This window comes from Cervus canadensis, chromosome 17 (assembly GCF_019320065.1).
Source record: "Cervus canadensis isolate Bull #8, Minnesota chromosome 17, ASM1932006v1, whole genome shotgun sequence".
In the NCBI taxonomy this organism is placed as follows: Eukaryota; Metazoa; Chordata; class Mammalia; order Artiodactyla; family Cervidae; genus Cervus; species Cervus canadensis.
The window spans coordinates 6,519,891-6,543,705 of record NC_057402.1 but is presented as its reverse complement, the minus strand read 5'-3'; the positions used below and the strand labels follow the sequence as shown (position 1 = coordinate 6,543,705).

At 66.4% G+C, this 23,815-nt stretch overlaps 1 protein-coding gene across 17 annotated transcripts; it reads right to left on the bottom strand.

Annotated features, from left to right (window-relative positions):
* ASPG (asparaginase) lies at positions 1 to 22,957 on the bottom strand. Of its 17 annotated transcripts, none has more exons than XM_043489324.1 (16): positions 22,842 to 22,957; positions 17,557 to 17,665; positions 16,865 to 16,976; positions 14,903 to 15,028; positions 14,062 to 14,145; positions 13,479 to 13,605; positions 8,850 to 8,962; positions 7,296 to 7,478; positions 7,089 to 7,202; positions 6,488 to 6,604; positions 5,698 to 5,793; positions 5,338 to 5,501; positions 2,864 to 2,950; positions 1,171 to 1,270; positions 744 to 844; positions 1 to 298 (listed from the first exon to the last, which is right to left on the bottom strand). In XM_043489324.1, the coding sequence occupies exons 1-16, from the start codon at positions 22,921 to 22,923 to the stop codon at positions 235 to 237; spliced, it is 1,779 nt and encodes a 592-aa protein (XP_043345259.1). In that variant the 5' UTR covers positions 22,924 to 22,957; the 3' UTR covers positions 1 to 234. The 17 variants fall into 17 exon arrangements, with proteins under 17 accessions (XP_043345259.1, XP_043345257.1, XP_043345263.1 ...); XM_043489322.1 differs by having other exon boundaries at positions 1 to 255; XM_043489328.1 differs by having other exon boundaries at positions 764 to 844.
* Positions 22,958 to 23,815: the final 858 nt, after the last annotated feature.

The following is a 23,815-nucleotide window of genomic DNA, read 5'->3' as shown; positions in this document are numbered from 1 at the left end:
TGTGGGGGGAACGGTCCTCAGAGGGACTTTATGGCCACTCTCCCCAGCAACGTCCTTCAGGCTGCATCCTGGGCACAGAATGGGAAGCGGCTCCCGCAGCAGGGTGGGGGGCAGGGGGCAGGGGCAGGGGGTGCACAGCACGGTCAGGGTCCGGGGGGGGGGCCAGGCGGCACCGTCCCTCCAGCAGGTCTCAACAGGAAGGAACAGCTCACGCCGCAGCAGGAGAGCTTCAGGTTAGACCCCAGGCAGCACTTCCTGGAAAAGGGAGGTCTCTGGAGAAGGAGTGGAGGCCCAGGCACTGCATGGGGGCAGGGCAGACAGACAAGCCCAGGCACCTGTCAGTGGGGCCCAGCCTTTCACGAGGGAGGCACCCAAGGACCCGAGCAAAGCCAACCAGAGGGAGAGGCTTCCAGAAGGCCAGCTGACGCACTGGGGGCGGGGAGCCAGCTGGGAGCCCAGTCCACCCGGCCCAGTGGGTGCTGGGGTCCGGGCGGGGCGGGCCCAGCAGGGCCCCTCCAGGCTCGGGAGCTTCCTGGCCGTGGCCAGGCCTCCAGGGCTGCTCTGTGGGGTGGCCTGGCCCGGACGGAGCGTGGGTCTGAGCTCAGCCATCCCTCTGGGAAGCCCTCTGTCCAGACACTGCAGCTCCCCTCCCATGAGCCCCGCCCGCCGGAGGGGCTTTGACCCGCCCTGCCCCCAGGACACCATCCCCACCAGCGCCGGTCCACAGCGGGTAGGGGTCTTACTGCGCGGGTAGGGGTCTTACTGTGCCCGGGGCCTGGTCACCAGCCCCACCCCGAAGGTTCTGCAGGAGGGCCACCACTTCCAGGTTCCCAGCTGCCTCTGCCTGTGGGGAGTGTTGGGGGGGGCTGCCTCAGGCCCTGGGACCAGCAGCCTGGCCCTGGACCCCACCCCACCCCCACCAGGATGCGCTCCCACCCATGCATCGAGGACCCCGTGTCTCCTCCACCCCCTCGTCCCCACAGCTCTGGGCCCTGGGGGGGATCTGGGACAGGGGAAGGGACAGCCCCCTCCCCAACCACGGTTCCCGCACACAAGAGTGCCTCCGCAAGGAGGGCAGGAGTTGGGCCTTTGGGAAGGGGGGAGCCGGTGGCGCAGTCAGGGAGGGCTTCCTGGAGGAGGTGGTCCTGGGGAGGGCGCCGGGGCACTCACGACCTGCAGCGCGCTGCGCCCGTCATACCCGGGCTGCCTCGGGTCGGCCCCCGCCTGCCCCCACGCCAGCAGGCCCTCGCAGTCCGCCCTGGACGCCAGCCTGGGAGGGGGAGGGGAGGAGGGGGCGCCGTCGGGGACTCCTGGGCGCCCGGCCATCTGCCCACGGTCTCTCTCGCAAAGCCAGCCCCCAACAGCTGACCCGGCAGCGAGCAGGGTCCCCGGGGCCGGCCAGCAGCCTGGACTCTGGTGTGTCACCCATGGGGGTGGCTGTGACTCAGGTCAAGGGTACACACACGCGCACACACACACACAGGGGTGTTCACACACGCGTGCACGTGCACACACGCCCCAGCAGCTGAGCGCCGCCCGCCAGTTTCATATTTCACAATATAGCCCTTCCCGGGCGGGGCCCCCGGGGGCGGGAGGAAAGTCAGAGGCAGCCCAGTGGTGCAAAGAGGGTCACACGGGGGCCCGGGGCGGGGGGCTCTGGACCAGCGGGCTGGCTAGGAGCGGGTCTGGGCCTGCCTGCCCTGGAGAGGTGGGGGCACCGAGGAGCGGCCCGCACCCTTTCCCCTGCCCTCAGAGGCCGTCCCCCAGCCTGAGACCAGGAGCCCCGGGGCAGGGTCCACGCCAGGGGTGCTGGCTGGCTGCGGGGGCGTGGGCGGCAGGGCCGACCCCTGGGACTTCCTCTGAGTCAGGAGCCCGCAGCAGCAGCCCCCACGGGGCACAGGGTCATCTCTAAGGTGAATCACACTGACGCACCGCCAGCAGCCTTCAGACCTGGCCCCAGGCCTCTCGCGCTGGTTCCCACACACACGCACATCTCGGGGAGCTGGTCAAGGACCCCCCGCCATGTCCAGCCAAGCAGCTTGGGTTGGATCACCTGCTCGCGTGCGACCTGTCACTGCCCCTCCGCCTGCCTCCCCAGCTGTCATTCGAGGAGCCGTCGAGGCCCATCTGGGGTGCAGCCCTGGGCCGGGTCACCCCAGGAGTCCCTCCGGAGCCAAGCCCTTCCTGCCTGGGTCCCGTCACCGCGGGTCACACACCCCCAGCCCTGTCACTGCTGAAAAGTCAGCAGGATCCGTCCCCTCGGGGACACTGAACTCCAGAGGGGAGGGGCCGAGACGGGGGCCCGTGGGGTCTGTGCACCCCACTCTGTACAGGATGGGGGCCCCCGGGCTGGGTGAGACCTCGCTGGAACCAAGGCAGAGGGCCGGGGGAGAGGCTGGCCGGTGGGGACCAGGGGCCGGAGCTTCAGGCCCTCATCCTGGTGAACAGACAGCCACCCCCCGCCCCCACCAGCTACTCAGCCTGAGACGTGACCCACCCTAGAGGCTCTGACTTCAGCGCTGCTCCCAGACCCCCGCCTGGCTTCCACCGGTGCCCCGGCCTGTCCTGCCTCCACCTCCCTTTCCCCACGACCCTCCTCACTTCCTCCCTACCTGGAGGCCTCGCTCCAGGCTAGACACAGCAGGAGCTGGCGGGGACCGGGGAGGCGGCCCCACAGGGAGGGCGCAGAGGGGCAGAGGACCCTGGGCTGCCACCTGCCACCCCCCACCCCCAAGGGCTCCAAGGGCCCAGCTGGTGCAGATGGCCCCCTCCCAGGCCACCATCCCTCCCCGGGGCTGGTTTCCTTCTCGGAGCCCAGGCTCCCCCACAGCCCAGGAAGCACAGGTGTGCCCGCGAGCCTCACCGGCACAGCTCCGTCCCCGAGTCCTCCAGCTCCTGGGGGGACAGGCAGGCCCCAGCTGCCCGCAGCAGCCCAATGACACCCCGATGCCTGCCGTGAGAAAGAGCGGGGTGACCGCCTGCCCACGGCAGTGTCCGCCAGACACCAGTAAGCCAGGACTGGGAGCCCACCCTCGCTGGACGCAACCAGACCCACGCTGGGGCCCAACCCGGGCCGAGCAGCTCAAGGCCCAGGCCCACTTGAGGGCACTGCTGTGGGCACCCAAAGGCCCACCCTGCGGACCACCCTTGTGGAGCTCACACACGCTCGGGCCATCTGCAAAGGCTGAGTCCACTGGGCCCACGCTCTGCCCTTGAGGGTGGGGTGGCGAGGAGATACCAACAAAGCACAAGGGAACAGGCTGGCCCGCAGCGGGGCCCAGATGACCACGGGCGTGCAGGGGCACCTGGCCTGAGCCCCCCGTGCGGCGTGGGCCTCCATGGGGCTCGGAGAGGCCAGGGAACAGAGAGCCCGAAGACCCCCACAGTGGGATGCACGCCCCTTCCCCAGGGCCACGGGAGGACCATCAACTGCACCGTCACCCCACTTCTGAGGTGCCTGGGGAGGAGGGGGAGTCCCGCAGGCCTGGCCCCCACCGCCAACCCAGAGCCTTCCAGGGTGGGGCTGCCCCCCCACCCGGGCACAGCAGGGCCTCTGGGGGGTGAGACCGGTTTGGGAGGTGGGAGAGGTGTTGTGACAGCGGCCTGGACGAGGGGGTGGGGCCAGGATGGGGTGAGCTCACCGCGCTACCCACCCACGCCCCAGGACGAGCAGCCTGGAGTCTGCAGCCAGATCAGCCCGGCCTGGGCGCCGCGGGCACACCCCACAGGCACCCCGCCCCCTCTGCCCACTGCCAGGCCTGTTCTGAGAAGCTTTGATGCCCCTGGGAAGGGGGGGTGCCAGGAGGCGCCCCAGCCCAGGGCCGACCTGAAGAGGTTGGTGGCTTGGACTCTCCGTGAGACTCAGGAAAACCCCAGCAACAACCCAGGTTCCCACAGGCCGCGAGCCCCTGGAGAGGGGCCCGGGGCCTGGCGCAGACGCCACACGGCGCTCAGCTCTCAGAAAGGGGGGACCGAGCAGGATGGGGGTGAAGGACGGGGAGCCGCGCCTGCGCAGTGCACGGGGTCGCCAAGCGTCGGACACGACCGAGCGACTCATCAACAGCAAGGAAGAACCGGAAGGAAAGCTCCCAGACACACACTCACACAGGCGTTCACCAGCATGTGCGCCGGCACACGCGTGCGTGAGGTGGCTCCGCGCGGCTGGACAGGGGGAGGGCAGGGCAGGCAGCACCGCCCCGCTCGCGGGTCTTCCCGGCAAGTCCCCGGCCTCCGAGGGACCTGAGCCCCCAGAGGGAGAGGCCCAGCGGCCTCCAGGCCCCCCGGCGTGCCCGGCCGCTGGGAGTCCCCACGGGCCCGCAGAGCAGGCGAGGCTGACCCTCGGAGAGAGGCCAGGCGGGCCTGCGGGGGCGGCAAGGAGACCCCCACCCCAGCAGAGGACACAGGACGCGTGTTCACCCGCCGGATGCCTGCACCTCCGCCCGCATGCTGGCCAGCAGCCTGCCCCAGGGGCCGGGCTCCACGCCCCTGGCCCTGGCTCCTGGGGGGCAACCCCCAGCTCCTGTCAATTCTCACACAGCCAGCCCCGCCGGGGGCCATCCCGCAGCACAGGTGAGCTCGCCGGGTGACCCCTCCGGGTGGCCCTGGCCTCTGGCCTTGGCTGCCGAGTGGCCCGTGCCCTCCGAACCTCAGAAGGAACTAGGCTTCAGGTGCCCAAACCCACTACCCAGGGTGCCAGGGCCTCAGTAAGGACTCGGCTTGGCAAGTGTCCACCTGCAGGGGGGAGCCTCCCCAGAAACATTCAGATTGGGGACCTGCCTTAAAAAGCCAGGGCTTGTCGGACGGGGCCATTGGGGGACCACTCCCAAACATCAGACATGCTGAGTCCACTCTCTAGGGCACCTGTGCCCACCCTGCCCACCTGGCACTATGCAAGCTGCCCTGCACTTGCCTCACCCAGTGCTGGGCGGGGGGCTTCTCCCCTCACCCCTGCCCCAGCCCCTCAGGCAGAGGATGCGGGGAACACACATGAGACCTCTTCTGCTTTTCTTTTCAGAAATTCCATGCCAGGGTCTTGCTGGACCCGGCGGGCTCAGCTTGGAGGCCACCTCCAGGAAGCCCTCCCTAAGCACCCTGCCCCGAGCAGTCCTCCCAGTCTGGGCCCTGCCCACAACCGGCAGGGTCACTGCTAGTACCGAGGGCCCAGGCCGGAGGGGGCGAGGCTCTGGGAAGCAGGTGTCCTCGGTGCCCCCTGGCTCTGCCCGGGGAAGCTGTGTGACCACAGGCACACCGGAGGCCCCCCGGAGGCAGCGCCATCCAGGCCCGGCCCCGGGCGGCGCCCCTGCCTGCACCCCCACCACAGTGCCCGCCGACAAATACCTGCCCCTCACGGCCAGCAGCAGGGGGCTGAGGCCGCCCTTGTCCCGGGCGTTCACGTCCAGCCCTCTCTGCAGCAGCATGGTGACAGCCCCAGTCTGGCCGGCCCGGGCGGCCGCGTGCAGCGGGGTTTGACCGCTGAAGTCCTCCAGGCTCCGGTCACTGCCCTGGGGCGACGCAGGGGCCCGTCACCCACCGAGACAAGGAGGGGAGGGCTAGGGAGGTCACGGGGAAGGGACAGCAGGCAGAGCCACGAGGCCCCGTCGACCTCAGTGAGGGGAGCAGGCCCTGGGAAAGGCGATCCAGCCCACCCCCGGGCCCTGTGTGGCCGGGCTGGTCCCCGAGGGTGGACAAGAGACCCACCAGCTCTACCAGCACCTGCAGGGCCTCCAGCTCGCCCGCATAGGCCGCAGCACAGGCCAGGCTGGGCACCAGGGCGTCCCACACCTCATCGGCCTCCTGCAGAGGGCGGGGGAAGCAACACCTCAGACCCCTGCCCCCTGCCCGAGGCCTCCGCCATACGGGACCCCTGCCCCCTCCCCGAGGCCTCCGCCCTACGGGACCCCTGCCCTCTCCCCAAGAACTCCGCCGTACACACATGGCCACTGCCCACACCCTCACCGCCCTCCCGGACAGGCCTGTCCCCATGCTCACTCCGCAGGGGGGATACTGAGGCACATGGTGGGCCCCGGGGCAGCAACCAGACGGGGTGCCCCTGTGCCACATCTGGACACTTTGCCCAGAGGCAGGGGAGTGAGGGGGGCCAAGGAGGTCCCAGCCACTGCCGGGAGCCTGACCCAGCTTGAGGCCCACAACCCAGGCCCGAAAGCCAGCCCTCAGCCCCTTCCCGGGCCCAGGCACCCATCGTGTCCATGTGCGCTGGGGCTCCAGGCGACGCTGCCGGCCCCGAGCTGCCCCACCAGGCGAGCGCCACAGTCTGCAAGCTGCGTACACGCTGCAAGCGCCCCTCTGGACCACCCAGCCCCCTCCAGCCCCCCCTGGATGCCCGCCCGCGAGTCCTTTGCCAGCCCTCCCGGCTGCCGCCCTGAGCCCCGCCAGCCCCTGCCGCCGCCCCAGAACCAGGCTGTGTCTGGGGGCATTCCGCTCCCGTCCCCCTGGGACCTGCCGCCCAGGCCCCCTGCCCACGCTGCACCTGTCTCAGACTGAGGAGCTGGGCGACCCCGCGCCCCAGCACACCGCCCCGCAGAGAGGGCCGGGGCTCTTCCACGGCGGGCGGCGTCATCTCCCCGCGCAGGTCCCTGGCCAGCAGCTGGGGCACACGGGGCGGGGGCGGGGGGGACACAGAGAGAGCCGGGCAGCTCACCAGGGCCTGCACCCAGCAGTCCAGACCCACCAGGTGGGCCAGGCACCCCCAGCCCCCAGGGGAGGGTCCCCCCAGACCTGAAATGCCTCCATCAGGCTCCGTCCCGGGGCCCAGAGCCTGACCCAGCCACCTCCCCACAGCAGCTCAGCCCACCCTCCAGCCTCCAGCTCAGGGTCTCCCCGGGCCCTGGTGGCCTCTGCCCAGCCCGAGAGGCCAGCCGGGGAAGCACTGGGGCAGGGACACCCTGGGAGCAGGGTGGACCTGGGGCTCCCTGAGAAACAGTGTGGGGGTGTGGGGCGGTGTGGGGTTTGGGGGAGGTGACGGGTCGTGGGGGCCACTTCTAGCCCCCCACCAAGCCCAGGCACACACCCCCTGGGCTGGGCCCACCATGCGGGCCGAGGGGTGTGGTCCCCGGCGGAGGCACACGCACCTCCTTCCTGCCGTCCAGGCTCAGCCCCGGCAGGCCCAGCACATAGGACAGCTTGGCCAGCGCCGCCTCGGAGGTCATGTCGAAGCCTGACACGGTCCCGGCTCCGCTCAAGGCCTGGAGGGGCGGGGACGCGGGTGGACCGTGAAGGAGGCGGGCAGCCAGGGCTTGCCCCTGCCCCGCCCCAGGCCCCGGCGCCCCCGCACCCACCACGCCAGCTCCATAGTCGGAGGTGACGGCACCCTGGAGGCAGTGGGTGCAGTTGACAATGACCAGGCCACGCTCAGCTGCCGCCCGCAGCTCCTGAAGCAGGTCGGGCTTGGTGGGCCCATTCCCGGAGCCGAAGGTCTCCATGACCACGCCCTTCATGGGGGGCTGCAGGAAGGCCCGGACCTGTGGGGGCAGGAAGGAGGGGTGCAGGGACTCGCTTCCACCAAACACGGGGACCGACAGGCTGGTCCCCGGGCAGCGGGGACAGCTCACCTTGCTCCCCACCACATCCTCCCCGAGCGACCCCCGTCCCCTTCTGAGCGTTAGGGCCGTGAAGACTGTGGAGACGGGTCAGCGGTCACAGGGAGCTGGCCGGACATGAGAAAGGGCCGTCAGTGGCCTCACCAAGGGCAGGGCCCCCACCCCAGCTGGGCCGCCCGCCGCCCTCCTGACCCCTCCGTCTGGCCCGAAGCTCTGACACACGACAGGTGCTGCTCCCAGCGAGCCGGCGGGAGGGGACGGGCCCTGCGGCTGAGCAGAGAGCTCAGGGCGCCGCTGAGGCCGAGCTGCCGGCCTGTGTAAGGATCCACCCCTCCGGCTGTGTCCCCCTCAGAGCCTTCAGTTCAGCCCAGTCGCTCAACCATGTCCGATTCTTCGCGACCTCATGGACTGCAGCACGCCAGGCTTCCCTGTCCTTCACCAACTCCCAGAGCTTGTTCAAACTCATGTCCATCGAGTCGATGATGCCATCCAACCATCTCATCGTCTGTCGTCCCTTCTCCTACTGCCCTCAATCTTTCCCAGCATCAGGGTCTTTTCCAATGAGTCAGCTCTTCCCATCAGGTGGCCAAGATGTTGGAGCTTCAGCTTCAGCATCAGTCCTTCCAATGAATATTCAAGACTGATTTCCTTTAGGATGGACCGGTTGGATCTCCTTGCAGCCCAAGGGACTCTCAAGAGTCTTCCCAGAGCCTTCAGCCCTCATCAGAACCGCCATCAGCTCCCTCCGCCTCTCCAGGTAGAAGCCAAAGTGAAAGCTCACCTGTTCCTGGCAGCTACCCAGGAACCAGCAGACTGGAGTCTGGGACCCACTGCTGGACGACGCTGGCCACCTGCAAGGCCTGCCCTGACGGCCCAATAGCCCCCATGGAGCGAAGCCCTGGGGTCCCTACCAGGGAAGCGGGGGTCACTACCAAGGAGGCAGGGTCCTACCAGGGAGGTGGGGGTCCCTACCAGGAAACGGGGGTCCCTACCAGGAAACAGGGGTCCCTACCAGGGAGGCGGGGGTCCCTTCCAGGGAGGCGGGGGTCCCTACCAGGAAACGGTGGTCCTAGCAGGGAGGCGGGGGTCCTAGTAGGGAGGCGGGGTCCCTACCAGGGAGGCGGGGGTCCCACCAGGGAGGCAGGGGTCCCACCAGGGAGGCGGGGGTCCCACCAGGGAGACGGGGCCCCAGCAGGGAGACGGGGTCCCTTTACCAGGGAGGCGGGGCCCCAGCAGGGAGGTGGGGTCCCTTTACCAGGGAGGCGGGGCCCCAGCAGGGAGGCGGGACCCTACCAGGGAGGCGGGGATCCCAGGGTAGAGGCGCAGCAGGCCCACGTCCCGCTCCATGCTGCTGTGCACCACCAGCCGGCCCTGCCCACGGACCCTGCGCACCAGCTCCTGGTTGACTGCGGGGACAGACGGACGAAGAGCAGACGTTAGGCCCCGCCCCCCTGAGACCCCCGCCTCCCTTGGCGCCTCTGAAAGCCCCTCCCCTGCCCCCGCTCAGCTCGCTCAGGCGACCGGTGCAACCCAGCCCGAGGCAGCCCGGTGGCGGGCATGGGATCCAGGGGGCGAGGAGGACCCTGCAGGGGAGGGAAAGGGGGGCGGAGGAAGGGCCCCCCAGGAGAGGGCAGGGCGCGCAGGGCCCAGGAGCCGGGGTCCCGGGTCCCACGAGCAGTTGGGGCAGCAGCCTCAGACCAGCCAGACTCACGGGTCCCTGGCGGGGCACCCACCGGGCCCCGAGCCCAGCAGGTCCATAAATGACCGAGTGAATGAGTCTTCCAGATCCCTCACCTCTGGGAAAACCTCCGTCTCATTCACTCCAAAGTCTCAGGGGTAACGTGAGCCCAGCCTGCTCCCCACACCCAGGGTGGGTTTCTGGCACCTGAGCCCCGAGGAGTGTGGGGCCTGGGGGTCAGTGCCCGCCACCCAGAGAACCCCCAGCCGTCAGACTTTCTGTGGGCCTAGAGGCAACTGCTCCGTAGGGACTGCGTGGCCAGAGCCTCCCAGCCCTCCTGCTGCACCCATGGGCGGGGGGCAGGGGGCAGAGGTCTGGGCAGCAGGCCTGGTCTTTGACCCTCAGGAGCTTGGCATTGAGCCAGAGTCCCATCTTCTTGGCCCCTCAAGTGAGCAGAGGGTGGGTGCCAAGACCCCTCAAGAGCCTGTTAAGGGAGCAGGTGCCAAGGAGACCCCTTCATCCAGCCCAGGGAAACCGAGGCCCAGGGCGGGGAAGGGGCTTGAGAGGCTGCCCAGAGTCAGGTGGAGAACTCAGAGGGGAATGGGGGCTCCAGGACCCCCGCCCAGGGCTCCTCCGACAGCCCGTCCTGTGGCGGCTGTAAGCCTGCCTGCCTCCTGCTGTTTCCACCAGAGGAGTGCTCAGTCAGTTCGGTCGCTCAGTCGTGTCCAATTCTGCGACCGCATGGACTGCCGCACGCCAGGCCTCCCTGTCCATCACCAACTCCCAGAGCTTGCTCAAACTCATGTCCATTGAGTCGGTGATGCCATCCAACCATCTCATCCTCTGTCGTCCCCTTCTCCTCCCGTCTTCAATCTTTCCCAGCATCAGGGTCTCTTCCAATGAGTCAGTTCTTCACATCAGGTGGCCAAAGTATTGGAGCTTCAGCTTCAGCATCAGTCCTTCCAATGAATATTCAAGACTGATTTCCTTTAGGATTGACTGGCTTGATCTCTTGCAGTTCAAGGGACTCTAAAGAGTCTTCTCCAACATCACGGTTCAATAGCATTAATTCTTCAGCGCTCAGCTTTCTTTATGGTCCAACTCTCACATGACTACAGAAAAAAACCATAGCTTTGACTAGATGGACTTTTGTCAGCAAAGTAATGTCTCTGCTTTTTAATATGCTCTCTAGGTTGGTCATAGCTTTTCTTCCAAGGAACAAGTGTCTTTTAATTTCATGACTGCAATTGCCATCTGCAGTGATTTTGGAGCCCAAGAAAATAAAGTCTGCCAGTTTTCATTGTTTCTCCATCTATTTGCCATGGAGTGATAGGACCAGATGCCATGATCTTTTGTTTTTTGAATGCTGAGTTTTAAGCCAGCTTTTTCACTCTCCTCTCTCACTTTCATCAAGAGGCTCTTTAGTTCCTCTTCAATCTGCCATAAGAGTGGTGTCATCTGCGTATCTGAGGTTATTGATATTTCTCCCGGAAATCTTGATTCCAGTTTGTGCTTCAATCAGCCAGGCATTTCTCATGATGTACTCTGCATATAAGTTAAATAAGCAGGGTGACAATATACAGCCTTGATGTACTCCTTTCCCAATTTGGAACCAGTCCATTGTTCCATGGTCAGTTGCTTCTTGACCTGAATACAGATTTCTCAGGAGGCAGGTAAGGTGGTCTGGTATTCCCATCTCTTGAAGAATCTTCCACAGTTTGTTGTGATCTACATAGTCAGAGGCTTTGGCATAATCAATAAAGCAGAAGTAGATGTTTTTCTGAAACTCTCTTGCTTTTCAATGATCCAGCAGATGTTAGCAATTTGGTCTCTGGTTCCTCTGCCTTTTCTAAAATCAGCTCAAACATGTGCAAGTTCTTGGTTCACATACTGTTGAAGCCTGGCTTGGAGAATTTTGAGCATCACTTTGCTAGTTTGTGAGATGAGTGCAATTGTGCTATACTTTGAGCATTTGGGGGCACTGCCTTTATTTGGGATTGGAATGAAAACTGACCTTTTCCAGTCCTGTGGCCACTGCTGAGTTTTCCAAATTTGCTGGCGTATTGAGTGCAGCACTTTCACAGCATCATCTTTTAGGATTTGAAATAGCTCAACTGGAATTCCATCACGTCCACTAGCTTTGTTTGTAGTGATGCTTCCTAAGGCCCACTTGACTTCACATCCCAGGATGTCTGGCTCTAGGTGGGTGATCACACCATCGTGGTTATCTGGGTCATGAAGATCTTTTTTGTAGAGTTCTTCTGTGTATTCTTGCCACCTCTTCTTAATATCTTCTGCTTCTGTTAGGTCCCAACCATTTCTGTCCTTTATTGTGCCCATCTTTGCAAGTGAAAAGTAATTGTCATGTGATAATAAACCAAGGAACATTCCAGACACAGGCTGCCCTTTCACAGGGAGCTGGGGGGTGGCACTGGGAGGTGGGAGAGGAAGGAGCTGAGTGTTGGGGGAGAGCTGGGGGTGGAGGGCGGCTGTTGCAGCAGCGGGGAGCGGTGTTCTTTATTTCAGGGCCGGGCAGCCAGGAGTTCTGACTGCAGAGGAGGGTTTGCGGAGATAAAGAGGGCCCACGCTCCCCACACAGCTTGCCCATCCCAAGAGCCCACGGGACTCGAGTCCTTCCCCTTGGGCCTGCCGGACTCCAAGGGACGCTGCCCCCACATGTAGAGGGGCCGAGAGGGGAGTGAGGCCCACCGCGGCCAGGCGGGTCCTGACCGAGGCCTCAGGGTTATGGCCGAGCCCAGTGCACTGGGGGGATGGTGGTTCCAAGTCCCCTGCAGCCACTGGGCCCCCTCTGGCCGGAGCCTGGAGGCCTGACTCGCCCTTCCCAGGGTGGGGGCTTCTGCCTGGAGAGGACCTGGGGCTCCTGGAGACACGGGTGACCGCACGTGCCACAGCCACCTGGCAGGGGGTTGTCGGGACCACCATGGGGGGCAGCACCCCGTGCTCCCGTCCTGGCACAGCTCAGCCCCTCCCGAGCCCCAGCCTCACATGGGGATGGGGAATGCAGCAGGAAGCAGTGAGGGACTCTGCCAGGCATGCCCCAGGCAAAGCCTGGTGCGTCTCAGCACTGGGTACCGGGACCGGCCTGGTGCCCTTGGCACCACACGGGCACCCTCCCCCCGGGCCGGAGGACACGCTCCTCCTGGGATCACAGACGTGGGTGGTCCACGTCTTGCCCCTCAGGGCCAGCGTCAGCCACTCACCCGCACGGCCACTTGCACCAGCGTGCCCTGTGCCTCGAGGCCAGCGTGGGCTTGGCGTGGCCCCGGTAGGGGCCTGGGACCCAGGGTGAACTCCTCTGCACCCATGAGCGGGCTGCGTCCCAGAAGTTCCCCTCTGAGCCCCAGACCAGGAGTGACTCAGCCCCGCAGGGCAGGCAGGCCTGCATAGTGGCTGCCCCACCTTCGTGCCCATTCTTCCTTCCTCAGCTGGCTGGCACCGAGGCAGGAGGGGCTGAGCGCCACCACTCAGCACAGCCCGGAGGCAGATCCATCCACCAGCAGCAGCCCATGCGCCACCTCCTCCAGGAAGCCTTCCTGACTCTCACTCTCAGCAAGCACGTGCCCCCTGCCTGACCCCCAGACCCCGGCCGTACTACACACACCGCAGATAAACTGATGTGTCCTGGGCCTCCCCACCCTCCAGGGCATGCGGACAAGCAGGATAGGTGGGCAAGGGGAGGGAAGTGCAGTCTAAGACCCCAGAATGAACTCAGGACTCAGGGCCGCAGCACCTCCCTGCATGGTTCTTCCCTCTCAGTGTGCGGTTCTGAGCCCGTGGTCTCCTCCCGCCCCACCCACTGCCCCCTGGCAGAGGTCCTCTCCTCCCAGGGCAAGCGTGGGGGGCCTCGGGGGTGAGATCTCAGGACCCACCAGCAGCTGGAGGCATCAGACAGCCCCAGGAGGGGGGCTGGGGCACAGAGACTCCCCTGAAAGTCCCCATGATGCAGTTCACCCCACCGGAACCACGTCCCCGCGAGGCCACTGCAGGGCTCCTGGGCCTGGGGCCATGTGCCTGGGGAGGGGCACCCGAGAGGCTGACCCCCCACACATGGCCTGGCTGTGAGCCGCGGTGACGTGGGGGGCGTCCCCACTCTGAGCGGCCCCCACCCCCAGGTTCTCCGCAGAGCTGAGAGCCGCGCTCCCCCACCCAGGGGCACCCACAGCAGCTACGGTGGGACACGAACCCCGGGACCGACGCCCCTGCTGGGGGCCCTGCTCGCTTACTCGTGACGTCAGCGCCCACGGTGGCCAGAGGCGGCAGGTTGGGGGAGCAGAAGGCCGCGAACCTGCGCGCGTCCACTTTGGTCACCCGGTTGCCCCGAAACAGCTGATTTTGGAAGAACAGGCAGACCTGCGGGGCGGGGAGGGGGGCGCGTAGCTCAGCGCCGGGGAGCCCGGGCCGCCCCCCAGCTTCCCCTCATCCACCAGGACCCCCACCCCGCTCTGGAGCTGTTCCTGGGGCGGGGGCTCTGAATGGCACTCGTGAAGCCCCTCCCCATGACGGGCCCGCCCCCCAGGGCTCCTCTCCTCCCCTGAGATGTGAGGGAGGGTCTGGGAAATGTCTCTGTGCGCCCGCGCCGCCAGCCGCAGGTGTCTGGGGTGGGACGCGGGCACAGGCTCCCGCTGCCTGCTGCTTTCCCATTTTCTCTACGGTGAGGGTGTAGCTCATGTTCAAGGTAAAAGACTGAGGTTTAACCCTGCCGGCCCCCTCACCTGCGTCCCCCGGGGCAGGCAGGCGCCCGCCCCCACGCCGCGCTGGAGCCCAGACCCCGCCCCGCCCCGCCGCGCCCGCAGGAGGAGGCGGTACCTCGGGGATCACGTACTGGCCGGCCAGCAGCAGGGCGCCCAGCAGGTTCTCCCGGCCGTCGTTCCACAGGGCGTGGATGGGCACCTGGGGAGAGGCGGGGGCAGCTCAGGCCGTGGGCGCTGTCGTTGGAGGCCCGCCCCTGCTGACCGCGCTCCTCCGGCCGGGCCCGGCCCCCTCTGCTCCCCCCAGACCCCAGGGCCCCCTGCCGGGTGCCGGCCAGTCCCCACGCTGCGGAGAGCACACGACGCCCTGGGACCCGTCGCTGCCCAGCCCAGCTCCCTGGCCCCCAGGGCAGCGAGGCCCTGCTGTCATGCTGCCCAAGCCAGTGCCTGGGCGGGGCAGGCAGAGGGGAGCCGGGCGACCGCAGGTGCGAGGGCGGGCAAGGAGCTTCAGGCGGGGCCTCCGAGTGCTGGGTCACAGACCTGAGCCGATGCCCCAGCGGTGACTGACCCGCACCCAGCTCCCCCACCCCTACCCAGGAAGGCGGGAAAGGGCTGGCCTGCCATGGCGTGGGCAGAAGGGTCGGCTGGGGAGGAGTCCCCCAGGGCCTCCAATGGAACCGCCCTGGGCTGAGCCACAGTCCTGGGTGCTCATAAGGCCCGTGGACGTGCGCCAGCTGCCTGGCCTCTGCGCCTCATCTACCCTGGTTGCAGCAGGGGTGTCCCACTGGGGCCAGCGCAGCGGAGAGCAGGCAGAGCAGGGCAGCAGGCTGGCAGCGGGCAGGATCCAGGCACTGACCGCGCGGAGCCCCAGGACCTGCAGGACCGGGCCAGGCGCCGGGGACCCGCCTGCCCTCTCAGCTGCCCTGTGGCCTCTGCCCAGCGGGCGCCCGGGGAGGTACCTGGGCCCCGGTGAGGATGACGGTTTTCTGCAGGTTCTCCAGCACGAAGGAGAGCACGGAGGCGGCGAAGGCCATGGTGTCGGTGCCGTGGATGACCACAAAGCCATCGTACTGCCCGTAGTGGCTCTGCAGGGGCGGCGGCCAGCTCAGGCGGCCCAGCTCCTAGGAGCAGGCACTGGTGCCCCCCACACGCAGCTGGTGGAACTCGGGGACGCGTGGGCGGGCCTCGGTCACTGCCAGCCGGGGAGGCCCTCAGGGTACGGAGCCCCTGTCCCTATGCTCTGCTCTCTCCCAGGACAGCCTCCTCCCCTGAGACCCTGGGGCCTCCCAGTGACACCCCGCGGCCCCGAGAGAACTTGGCGGGGGTCTCCGGGCACTTTGGTCCCGGGGTGGGAAGATTCCCCGCGCAACGCCCGACCTGGGCTCCTGAGCACTCCGTCAGCTGGACGACGGCGCGGGCCCAGCTCAGTGCTCCGGAGGGCCCTTGCTGAATGACCACTGCCCCGGGGGGCAGCAGGGGCCGTGGGGCAAGGAAGCCCGCCAGCCACTCGGTCCAGCGGGAGGGCCGGGCACGCACAGAAGCAACAGGCAGGAGGCACAGCCTGTGCTGGGAGATGAGAGGTCGGCGGTGGGCAGGGTGCGGACAGCAGGCACGGGGACGGCCCCTCCAGGGAGTCAGAAGGCCCCCCCGGCACGCAGGCCAGCTCTGCAGGGACACCCCCCAGCCACCGCCTCCGTAGGAGCAGCCAAGGCCTCAGGGGGCAGTTGGCCTGGGCTGTGGTTGCGAGGGACACAGCCCGGGAACCATGGGGCCCTGGGACCTCTCTTGAGGCCCATTGATAGACCAAGCCAGGTGGGGCTCGGAGCTGCAGGGGAGCGGAGCCACGTGGTGGACTGGGCCGCCCTCTGCCGGCCACACCACGAATTTGCACATGGCTGGCCAGCAGGACGAAGAATTGATGCTTTTGAACTGTGGTAGAAGACTCTTGAGAGTCCCTTGGACTGCAAGGAGAGCCAACCAGTCCATCCTAAAGGAAATCAGTCCTGAACATTCACTGGTGGGACTGATGCTGAAGCTGAAGCTCCAACACTTTGGCCACCTGATGCAAAGAACTGAGTCACTGGAAAAGACCCTGATGCTGGGAAAGACTGAAGGCGGGAGGAAAAGGGGACAACGGAGGGTGAGATGGTTGGATGGCATCACCGACTCAATGGAATTGAGTCTGAGCAAGCTCTTGGTGATGGACAGGGAAGCCTGGCATGCTGCAGTCCATGGGGTTGCAAAGAGTCAGACACAACTGAGCAACTGAACTGAATTGAACTGGACAGCAGTCCTAGGCATTCAGAAAAGCCATTAGGCCCCAGCTGTGGGTGCTGCTGGCCAGAGACTAGGGAGACTGCCCCAGACACAGCTGCATACATCCAGAGACGGGGCCAGGCCTGGGGCCAGCCAGCTGCCAGGAAGGGTGGCTCAGTGACAAGCCCCTCTCTGGGGAGCAGGGTTTCTTAAGGGGGGAAGGTGAGAAATTGGGCTGGGAGGGCCCCCACCCCGGGAGGCAGTAGCTGGGGCCGGCACTGGTGGGGGTGAGGGGCTCTGGCTGCAGGAGAGACGGCCACTCAGTGCTCTAAACCACGAGCCCTAAACCCACTAAGACTGCACTCCAGGGTGGGCGCGGGGTGGACCAGGCGTGGGGTGGTCAGTCTGCAGAGAGGTGTCTCAGTCTCCGCCCAGGACACAGACTAGGACAAGCTAAGTGTTCAAAGTGAGACGGCCACCTGGGCCATTTCCTCACCGGAAAAGTGGACATGGTCCTTGATGCCCCCCCCACCCAGGGTGCAGGAGAGAGGGTCGTGGGAGCCATGCCGCTGAGGTGTGGCCCCTCATCAGCCTCCTCCCAGCCCCACCTCCACCGCCAGCCCCCCCCCACAACCCCCCCAGCCCTCCCCACGCTCCCTGGTCACCTCGATGGTCTGGGCAATCTGAACCCACTCGGTGATGGTCATGTCACTGGAGTCAAAGAGGGGCTGGCTCTCCAGCACCCTGTAGACGACCCTCTGGTCGGGGCTGGCCGGCCTGCGGGAGGCGGAGGGCAGGCTCACACTCAGCGCCCCCTCCGTCAGCGGCCCCTTCCCCTCCACCCAGTCGGGCACCCAGGAACGTGGCCTCGGGCCCTGCACCTCCACGGCCCGCTTCTGCCTGAGGCTGCAGGAACAAGGACCATGGTCCCAGGGAAGGGCTGCTCCACGGCAGGAAGTGAACCAGGACACCCCCAGGAGGAGGGCCGCTGGCAGGAGGGGTCAGCAGCCAGGAGGGGTCAGCAGCCAGGAGGGCAACCCCTACCCCGCCGGCCAGCAGGGAAGACCACCGGGCAGCCTGGGCCCCGACCTGGGAAGCAGGACCTTCCCGGGGGCGGGGGGACCCTGGGGCCAGCCCCTGCCTGTCCTGATGGACTTTTAAGAGGACTGCGGTCAGTTCCAGAGCCACCACAGTGGGGGGCCGTGGGGGCGGCGCCCTCCAGCAGCTCGCTGTGGACACCCTGAGAAGCCACAGCCGCCCCGCCGGCCTGGCAGGTGCCAGTCTCAGGGTGCCCTCCCCCCACCCCGTGACAGCCGGCCATCGTCCGTGCCCGGGACCCACGGGAGCGCCCACTCACGGCAGCACCAGGGTGTCCTCGGGGAAGCCGCGGGCCCGGGCGTGCTCCTCGTCATGGAACATGGGCAGCATCCTCAGAACCGTGGCCAGGTCCCTCCCGGGCACGAACACTGTGGGCAGGGTGGGCGGAGGATCAGGGGCTGGCAGCCACCACCAGGGCCCCAGGCAGGACGGGGCTGGGCGCTGCGGGTGAGCTCTGGCCCTGTGCGGAGTCAGACTGGGTGCTCAGGTCTGCAGCCGACCCAGGGCCCTGGCAAGTGTGGACCGCCGCCTGGGGACTGGACCCTGGCTCTCCCCCAGACAGCTCAAGGGTCTGCCAGGGGCTCTGGCCGCTTCCTGGCTAACACCTCCACCTCCAGACGAACCCACGGCCCCAGCAAGGCTCAGGGCACCCCGGTCCCCTCACAACACACACACACCACTTCTCCCCCCGACTTCCCCAGAACATCCACACCACTCTGCCCAAGGACGCACCATTGACTCTGCCTGACGTCCCCTGCCCCGTCCCCCTTCTCACCCAGCAGATGCTTCCCCCCGATGCAGGGCACCACCTCCAGGAAGCCCTGCTTGATGTCCAGGTCCCGGTGCCCTTGCCACACACACCCGATTACCCTTTCTCCTTCCCCGGCCAGAAGCACACATCTAAGGAGGCACTAGGCAGAAATGGCACGCCTTCTAAGAAAAGCTCACAAAGTCCCAAGTGTTTCCTGGAGACAAACAACTTCCTCAGCAAAGGCTCCCAGAAGAATCACTGCATCCCGGCCCTGGCTTTTTGTCCCATCCTGCTCCCTGCGAGCTCCGTGACCTGAGGCAGGTCGGCTGACTCCTCACTGAGGTTCTGCTGGGCATCGCCCACGTGCCTGGCCGTGCTGGATGCCCGGCCGCAGCAGCAAGGACAACATGCCCCCCCCCCATTCCAGAGAAGCTTCTTTGGCTGAAACAGAAGACCTCCAGGGCCAGCGGCAGTGGGCACCTAGGTGGCGATCTCGTTCCCAGCCTTTGCCCTCTGCCAGGCGTATCAGCGTCCTGCTGCCGTGTAACAAGCTGCCCCGGGCTTAGTGTCTTAAACAGCACCCTTCATTGTCTCAGTGGAGGTGGGGCATGGGGTGGGTTTGGGTGTCCGGGACGCGCTCTTCCTGGAGGTCCTGGAGCAGGTCTGGTCCAGGCTCACCCGACGGCTGGCAGAACTCAGCTTCATGCCAGCTTTCACGCCACCACGAGCCTTCCCAGCCTAGGGGCTGCCCACACCCCCGGCCGGGGGACCCCCGCGATGGCCGGTGGGTCCTCACACTCTGAATCTCTCTGATCTCACCCTGCCTCCTCTCCTCCCTCAGTGGAGCCCGACAGCCGTCCAGCCCCCGCCCCCCAGCCTCACCCCGCCCCCCACCCTGGTGCCTTCTTAGGCATGCGTCTCCTCAGGCTGGCGGCCAGGATCTCTCCCCAGATGTGAATCCGGCCCCTCGCTCCTTTCCCTGGGGTCGTGGGCCCAGCATCAGACCCTCCGCCCCGCCCCCAGCTCACTGATGCCCCTGCCCCACCCTGCAGCTCGGGGCAGCGCTCAGCTTCCCTGTGCCTCGCCCTCCGAGGAACAAGTCGGCACAAACTCAGTGAACCAAAGCAGCAATGTTCACTGGCCAGAAGCCGCAGGCTTTGGGTGGCAGGGTGGGCTTCCCGCCCCAGCACCCCCTCCACACGTCCACCCGCTAAACCCCAGACATAGCTCCCACCAGCCCCGCAGGGAGCACAGCCTCAGAGTTCAAGGTGCCGTCTCCCCAGCCAGAAGAGGATACCTCGGGGAAGGGGGCACCCTGAATAGCCACCCCCTCTTCCACCCAGGAGGCCCCCGTGGGGGCTCCACACACTTTGCTGCAGAAGCAACGCGGCTCAGGGAACATCAGTGCGAGACGGCCCGGCTGGGCTCCCTCCCAAGACGCTGGAGGGTGGCCGGGACACGCGGCTGCCTGCACAAAGCGCTGGACCCGCCAGCCCTGCTGCCGGGAGGCCCCGACTTCAGACCTGGGGGTTGAGGGAGGCCCAGGGCCGCCCACCCCGCTGCGGCAGGGAACAAGATGGCCCGCGGATGTCCCCTCCTGAGCCCCAGGACCTGAGAGGCAACATCTCTGTGGGTGTGAGCTCAGGAGATGACGCTGGCTCCTGGCTTCCACCCGCATCCTTGTGAGCAGGCTCGACACTCAGAGGGGAGGGCGGAAGAAGGACAGAGCCCTGGTGGGGGAGGTCTCCAGAGGGCCCTCCTGCTGCCCGAGGCCCTGGTTTGCGGCCCCGGGTCAGGGCGGGTGCAGGAGGCTCCCCCGCCACTGTCTGCGCCAGCTCCCCTGCAGTGGGTGGCCTTGAGGGGGTGGCCGTGGAAATCTGCGGATCCACTGACGGGGCGGGCTGTGTGCACACTCACTGCCACCCCAGAGCCAAGCCACTGCTGGTGGGCTCGGGGAGGGGGGACTCGGGGGTCCCTGACTTCCGGGAACATCCCACCTCAGGGCCGGCGGGCCTGGTGGCCCCGCTTGGCGAGTGGGTAGGCGGACGGACGGGCAGAGCCAGCCCAAGAGGAGGCCACACTCTGCTTCCATTCTATTCTCTGGGGGCAAAATTCTGCCGACGCATCATTATCCAAAGCAGCCAAAAATGTGGGGAAAACGGTGGTGAGAGAGTGTCAGGAAGTCAACAAACAAAAAATATTTTTGTGGATTTTGTAATATTATTGACTTTTAAGAACGGGGAGTTTGTTATTTCCTTCATCAATCTAAGTAAACACCTGTTACCAAAAAAAAAAAAAAAAGCAGGGAAGGGGTTGGGAAACTTCCCTGGCTGTCCAAAGGTTAAGGCTTCCCCTGCAGGGGGCGCGGGTTCAATTCCTGCTCGGGGGACTAAGATCCCACCTGCATTGCAGTGCAGCAAAGACAAAACAACTAATAAGCCAACATCTGCTTTCACATCTAATTCTGATTTTGTAAACTGGATTCTTTTTCTTAATGAGGGCCCCCAAGCTTCAGGCCCTCCACAAGCAGAAGCAGCCGCACAGGGCCTCGTCTCCCTGCAGTGCAGATGGGGAGCTGGTCATGGGCAGTGGCCCCACAGACACATTCCCCCGTAAGGGCCAGTCTGCCCCCAGGACAGGGAGCGTGTGGCAGCCTGTTCCGTGACGGGCGTCCAGGCCGAGGGCAGGAGAAGCCGTGGGCATCCCCTCTCAGGATGAGGCTTGGCTGCCAGGCCCTCCTGTGGCCTCCTGGGATGTCCTGGCCCCTGCGGACCCCGAGGCTCCACCCACCAGGAGCCGAGCCCACGGGGGTCACACGGGTTGGCGGGGTCTCCGGCCAGGGTGCTGCCTGACCCTGGGCTTGCCGTCATCGACTGATCTCGGGTTCACGACGCCCCTTGACCTGTAACATCATCTCTGAGCTCAGAGAGGGGGCGGGCAAGGGGCGTCCCCAGCCGCCACGGCCTTGCCCTCCCCTCAGCATCCTGACCTCTGGCAGGGCTCGCGAGCGAGGCCCCGCATGCCCGGCAGGTCACTGTTTACCAGCAGGCGCAAAAATGCTCCCAACAGTGAGAATTCAAACAGCCAGGCCGGCCCCTCAACCACACCCGCAGAGCCAGGGCGGTTAATCATTGACCCCGCGACCGACCGGAATCCCCAGGCAGGCAGGGCCTGGAGCGGCTGGGCGGCCCGGGCCTCCAGCAGGGCTCAGAGCGGGGTCTCCATGGGCCAGGCCTGTGTCCTCCGCGCACCCCCTTTGCCCTTCTTCCCCGGCCCCAGCTGGCTCCCTACCAGCCCAGGGGCGCTGCCCTGCGGGATCTTGGGAGGTCACTGCCCACCACACTCCATCTTTCTAGAGCCCCTTCCAAACAAGGGGGTTTGCAAGCTCTTTGGCAAATGCAGGGCCTGTGGGAGTGAGCCGGGGGCGTCCAGGTGGCGGGGGGCGGTGATGGGGGGGCGCACAACGCAGTGCAAATGGGGTCACGGTCAGAGTCCCCCTGGTCCCTGCAGCTCAGACCCTTAACACCTATGAGCTGAGCTCAATGGAATCACAGGCATCACAGCTGGCCAAGTGCCAAGCCTGGGGGGGTGGGCAGCAACCGGGATGCGTCAGGGCCTTCTGAGGACGCCAGCAGAGTCCGCCTGCTCCCCTCTCTCTGCCCCAGCCCTGCAGTCCAGGAGGAAAGACCCCCAGGGTACAAAGGGATGTGGAAAGTCCCCCAGGACAGGGCTGTCTGGGGGTCTAAGCCCTGGGGCCCAGCATGGATGGGCCCTGGAGACATCTGTGAACTGGCAGGGGAGGGGGGCATTAACAGGGACAGAGGACGGGAAGCAGTTGCTGGCGTGAGAAAGGGCTCACGGCATCTGAGTGGCTGCTTCAGGGGAACCGCGTGGTGGTGGGGGGGCCGTGGAGGATGTTCTGTTAGCCCTGGGGGTCATGGGGGGGACACAGCTGGTTCCAAGGCAGGAGGAGGGCCCTTGGGAGCTGGGAGAGCTCAAGTAGGAGGCCACCCCCGGGCCAGGGCGGGGTGGCCCGAGTGAGGCCCGCGGGGGGTGGGGGCCCGGGGTGCAGAGAGCTGTGGAGGGCTGGGGAGGGGTCCTGGGGGGACGGAGGCGGAGGAGGGCCAGCACCCCCGCTCCAGAGTAAGGGGCGAGGCTCCAGAGCAGGGCTAAGGGACTGTCTGGGCCCCTCCTGGAGGACCCAGGGCCCACGTGGAGGCCACGCTGCAACACTCCGGGGGTGCGTGCGGTGCCCGCCCCACCCCTGCAGGCTCCCCAGACCAGGTTCCTGCCCGAGGCGCTCTGCCCAGCCTGGGGGCACGCCTGCCCCGGGGTCCTCCAGGCCGGTGCCCACCCCAGGCTCTCCCCCACCCAACAGTCACCCCCTCCCTGGCCCAAATCCCGTCAGCGCCCCGGGGCAGGGGACAGGGAACGCCCACCGCCCAGAATCCTGGTGCCAGTGAGCTCTGCCCAGAGCTGGCGGGCGTCCCTGCCCCCCGCGCGGGCCAGACGGGGACAGCGGGGAGCGGCCGGGGTCGCCCGGCAGCCGCTGGTCTCCCGAGTGAGAGGCCCGGACAGCCCTTGAACACCTGCCCACCAGCCCATCTGTGCAGGGATGGGGGTCCCACGGGAGCCACAGCCCCCCCGGGGCTCTGCCCGAGAGGAGCAGCGGCAGCGCGGGGGAGGCGCTGGGCGCCCACCGGAGCGCGGGTCAGGACGGGTCAAAGGCCTGCCGGCGGGAGCACGACCCCCACCCCGCCCCCCACCCGGAGCCGGGCGCCCGCCCCGCTCACCGCCGCGCTCGCTCCGCATGCCGATGGTGCCGCCGGTGTAGACGGCCAGGAGCCGCCGCTCGGGCCCCGCCGCGCGCGCCATGCCGGCCACCCAGGGCTCCGAGGGGACCGGGCGGGCCGGCGGGGCGGGGCCTGGGGGGCGGGCACTCGCCGCAGGGTCGGGCCTGCACCTGTCCCCGCCGGGGAGTGGCGGGGCAGGCCCCTAAGCGGGGAGGTACTAGGGACAGGTTCCAGCGGCCCCAGTGGCCCGGGGCGTTTTGGGTCGCTGTGACTTGTGGCACAGAGGCCATGGCCTCACCGACGGTGGAGCCCGAGGACCCCCAAAGCAGAGGGCGGGTGGCCCTCCCCACGGGCCCTGGCGCTCCAGCTGACCCAGCACTGTAGACCATGCCGTTGGAGTCTTCTGCCCTGGAAGGGGCAGGCAGAGACCCCAGCCAGTCCACTCACACTGTCCAGAAGCCGTAGGGGACCCCCTCCAGGGCTAGGTAGAGCCTATCCGCGGCAGTCCCGGCTTCCCAGGGGGCGCTAGTGGTAAAGAACCTGCCTGCAAATGCTAGAATCTCCAGAGACAAGGGTTTCATCCCTGGGTTGGGAAGATCCCCTGGAGGAGGAAATGGCAACCTGCTCCAGTATTCTTGCCTGGGAAATCCCGAGGACAGAGGAGTCTGGCGGGCTATAGTCCTTGGTGTTGCAAAAAGTTGGAAATGACAGAGAGTGAACACACACACAGTCACTCACTCGCCTTTCAGTCCAGGAGATGGAGGAGGATGGGGAGTACCAGAAGAACTCCCCGCAGGTGGAGTCAGTCTGTGTAGCCCTCCCTGGGGTCAGCACACCAAGGCCCTGTAGGGGACCCACACAGGGGCGGGGAACCACAACTTGGTTTGGTGGAAAACTGATTCCTCTCCAGAGAGAGCCCTTCCGGACTTGATTCTGACTCCTAGAAGTGATGAAATAAAATTTCTATTTTATGG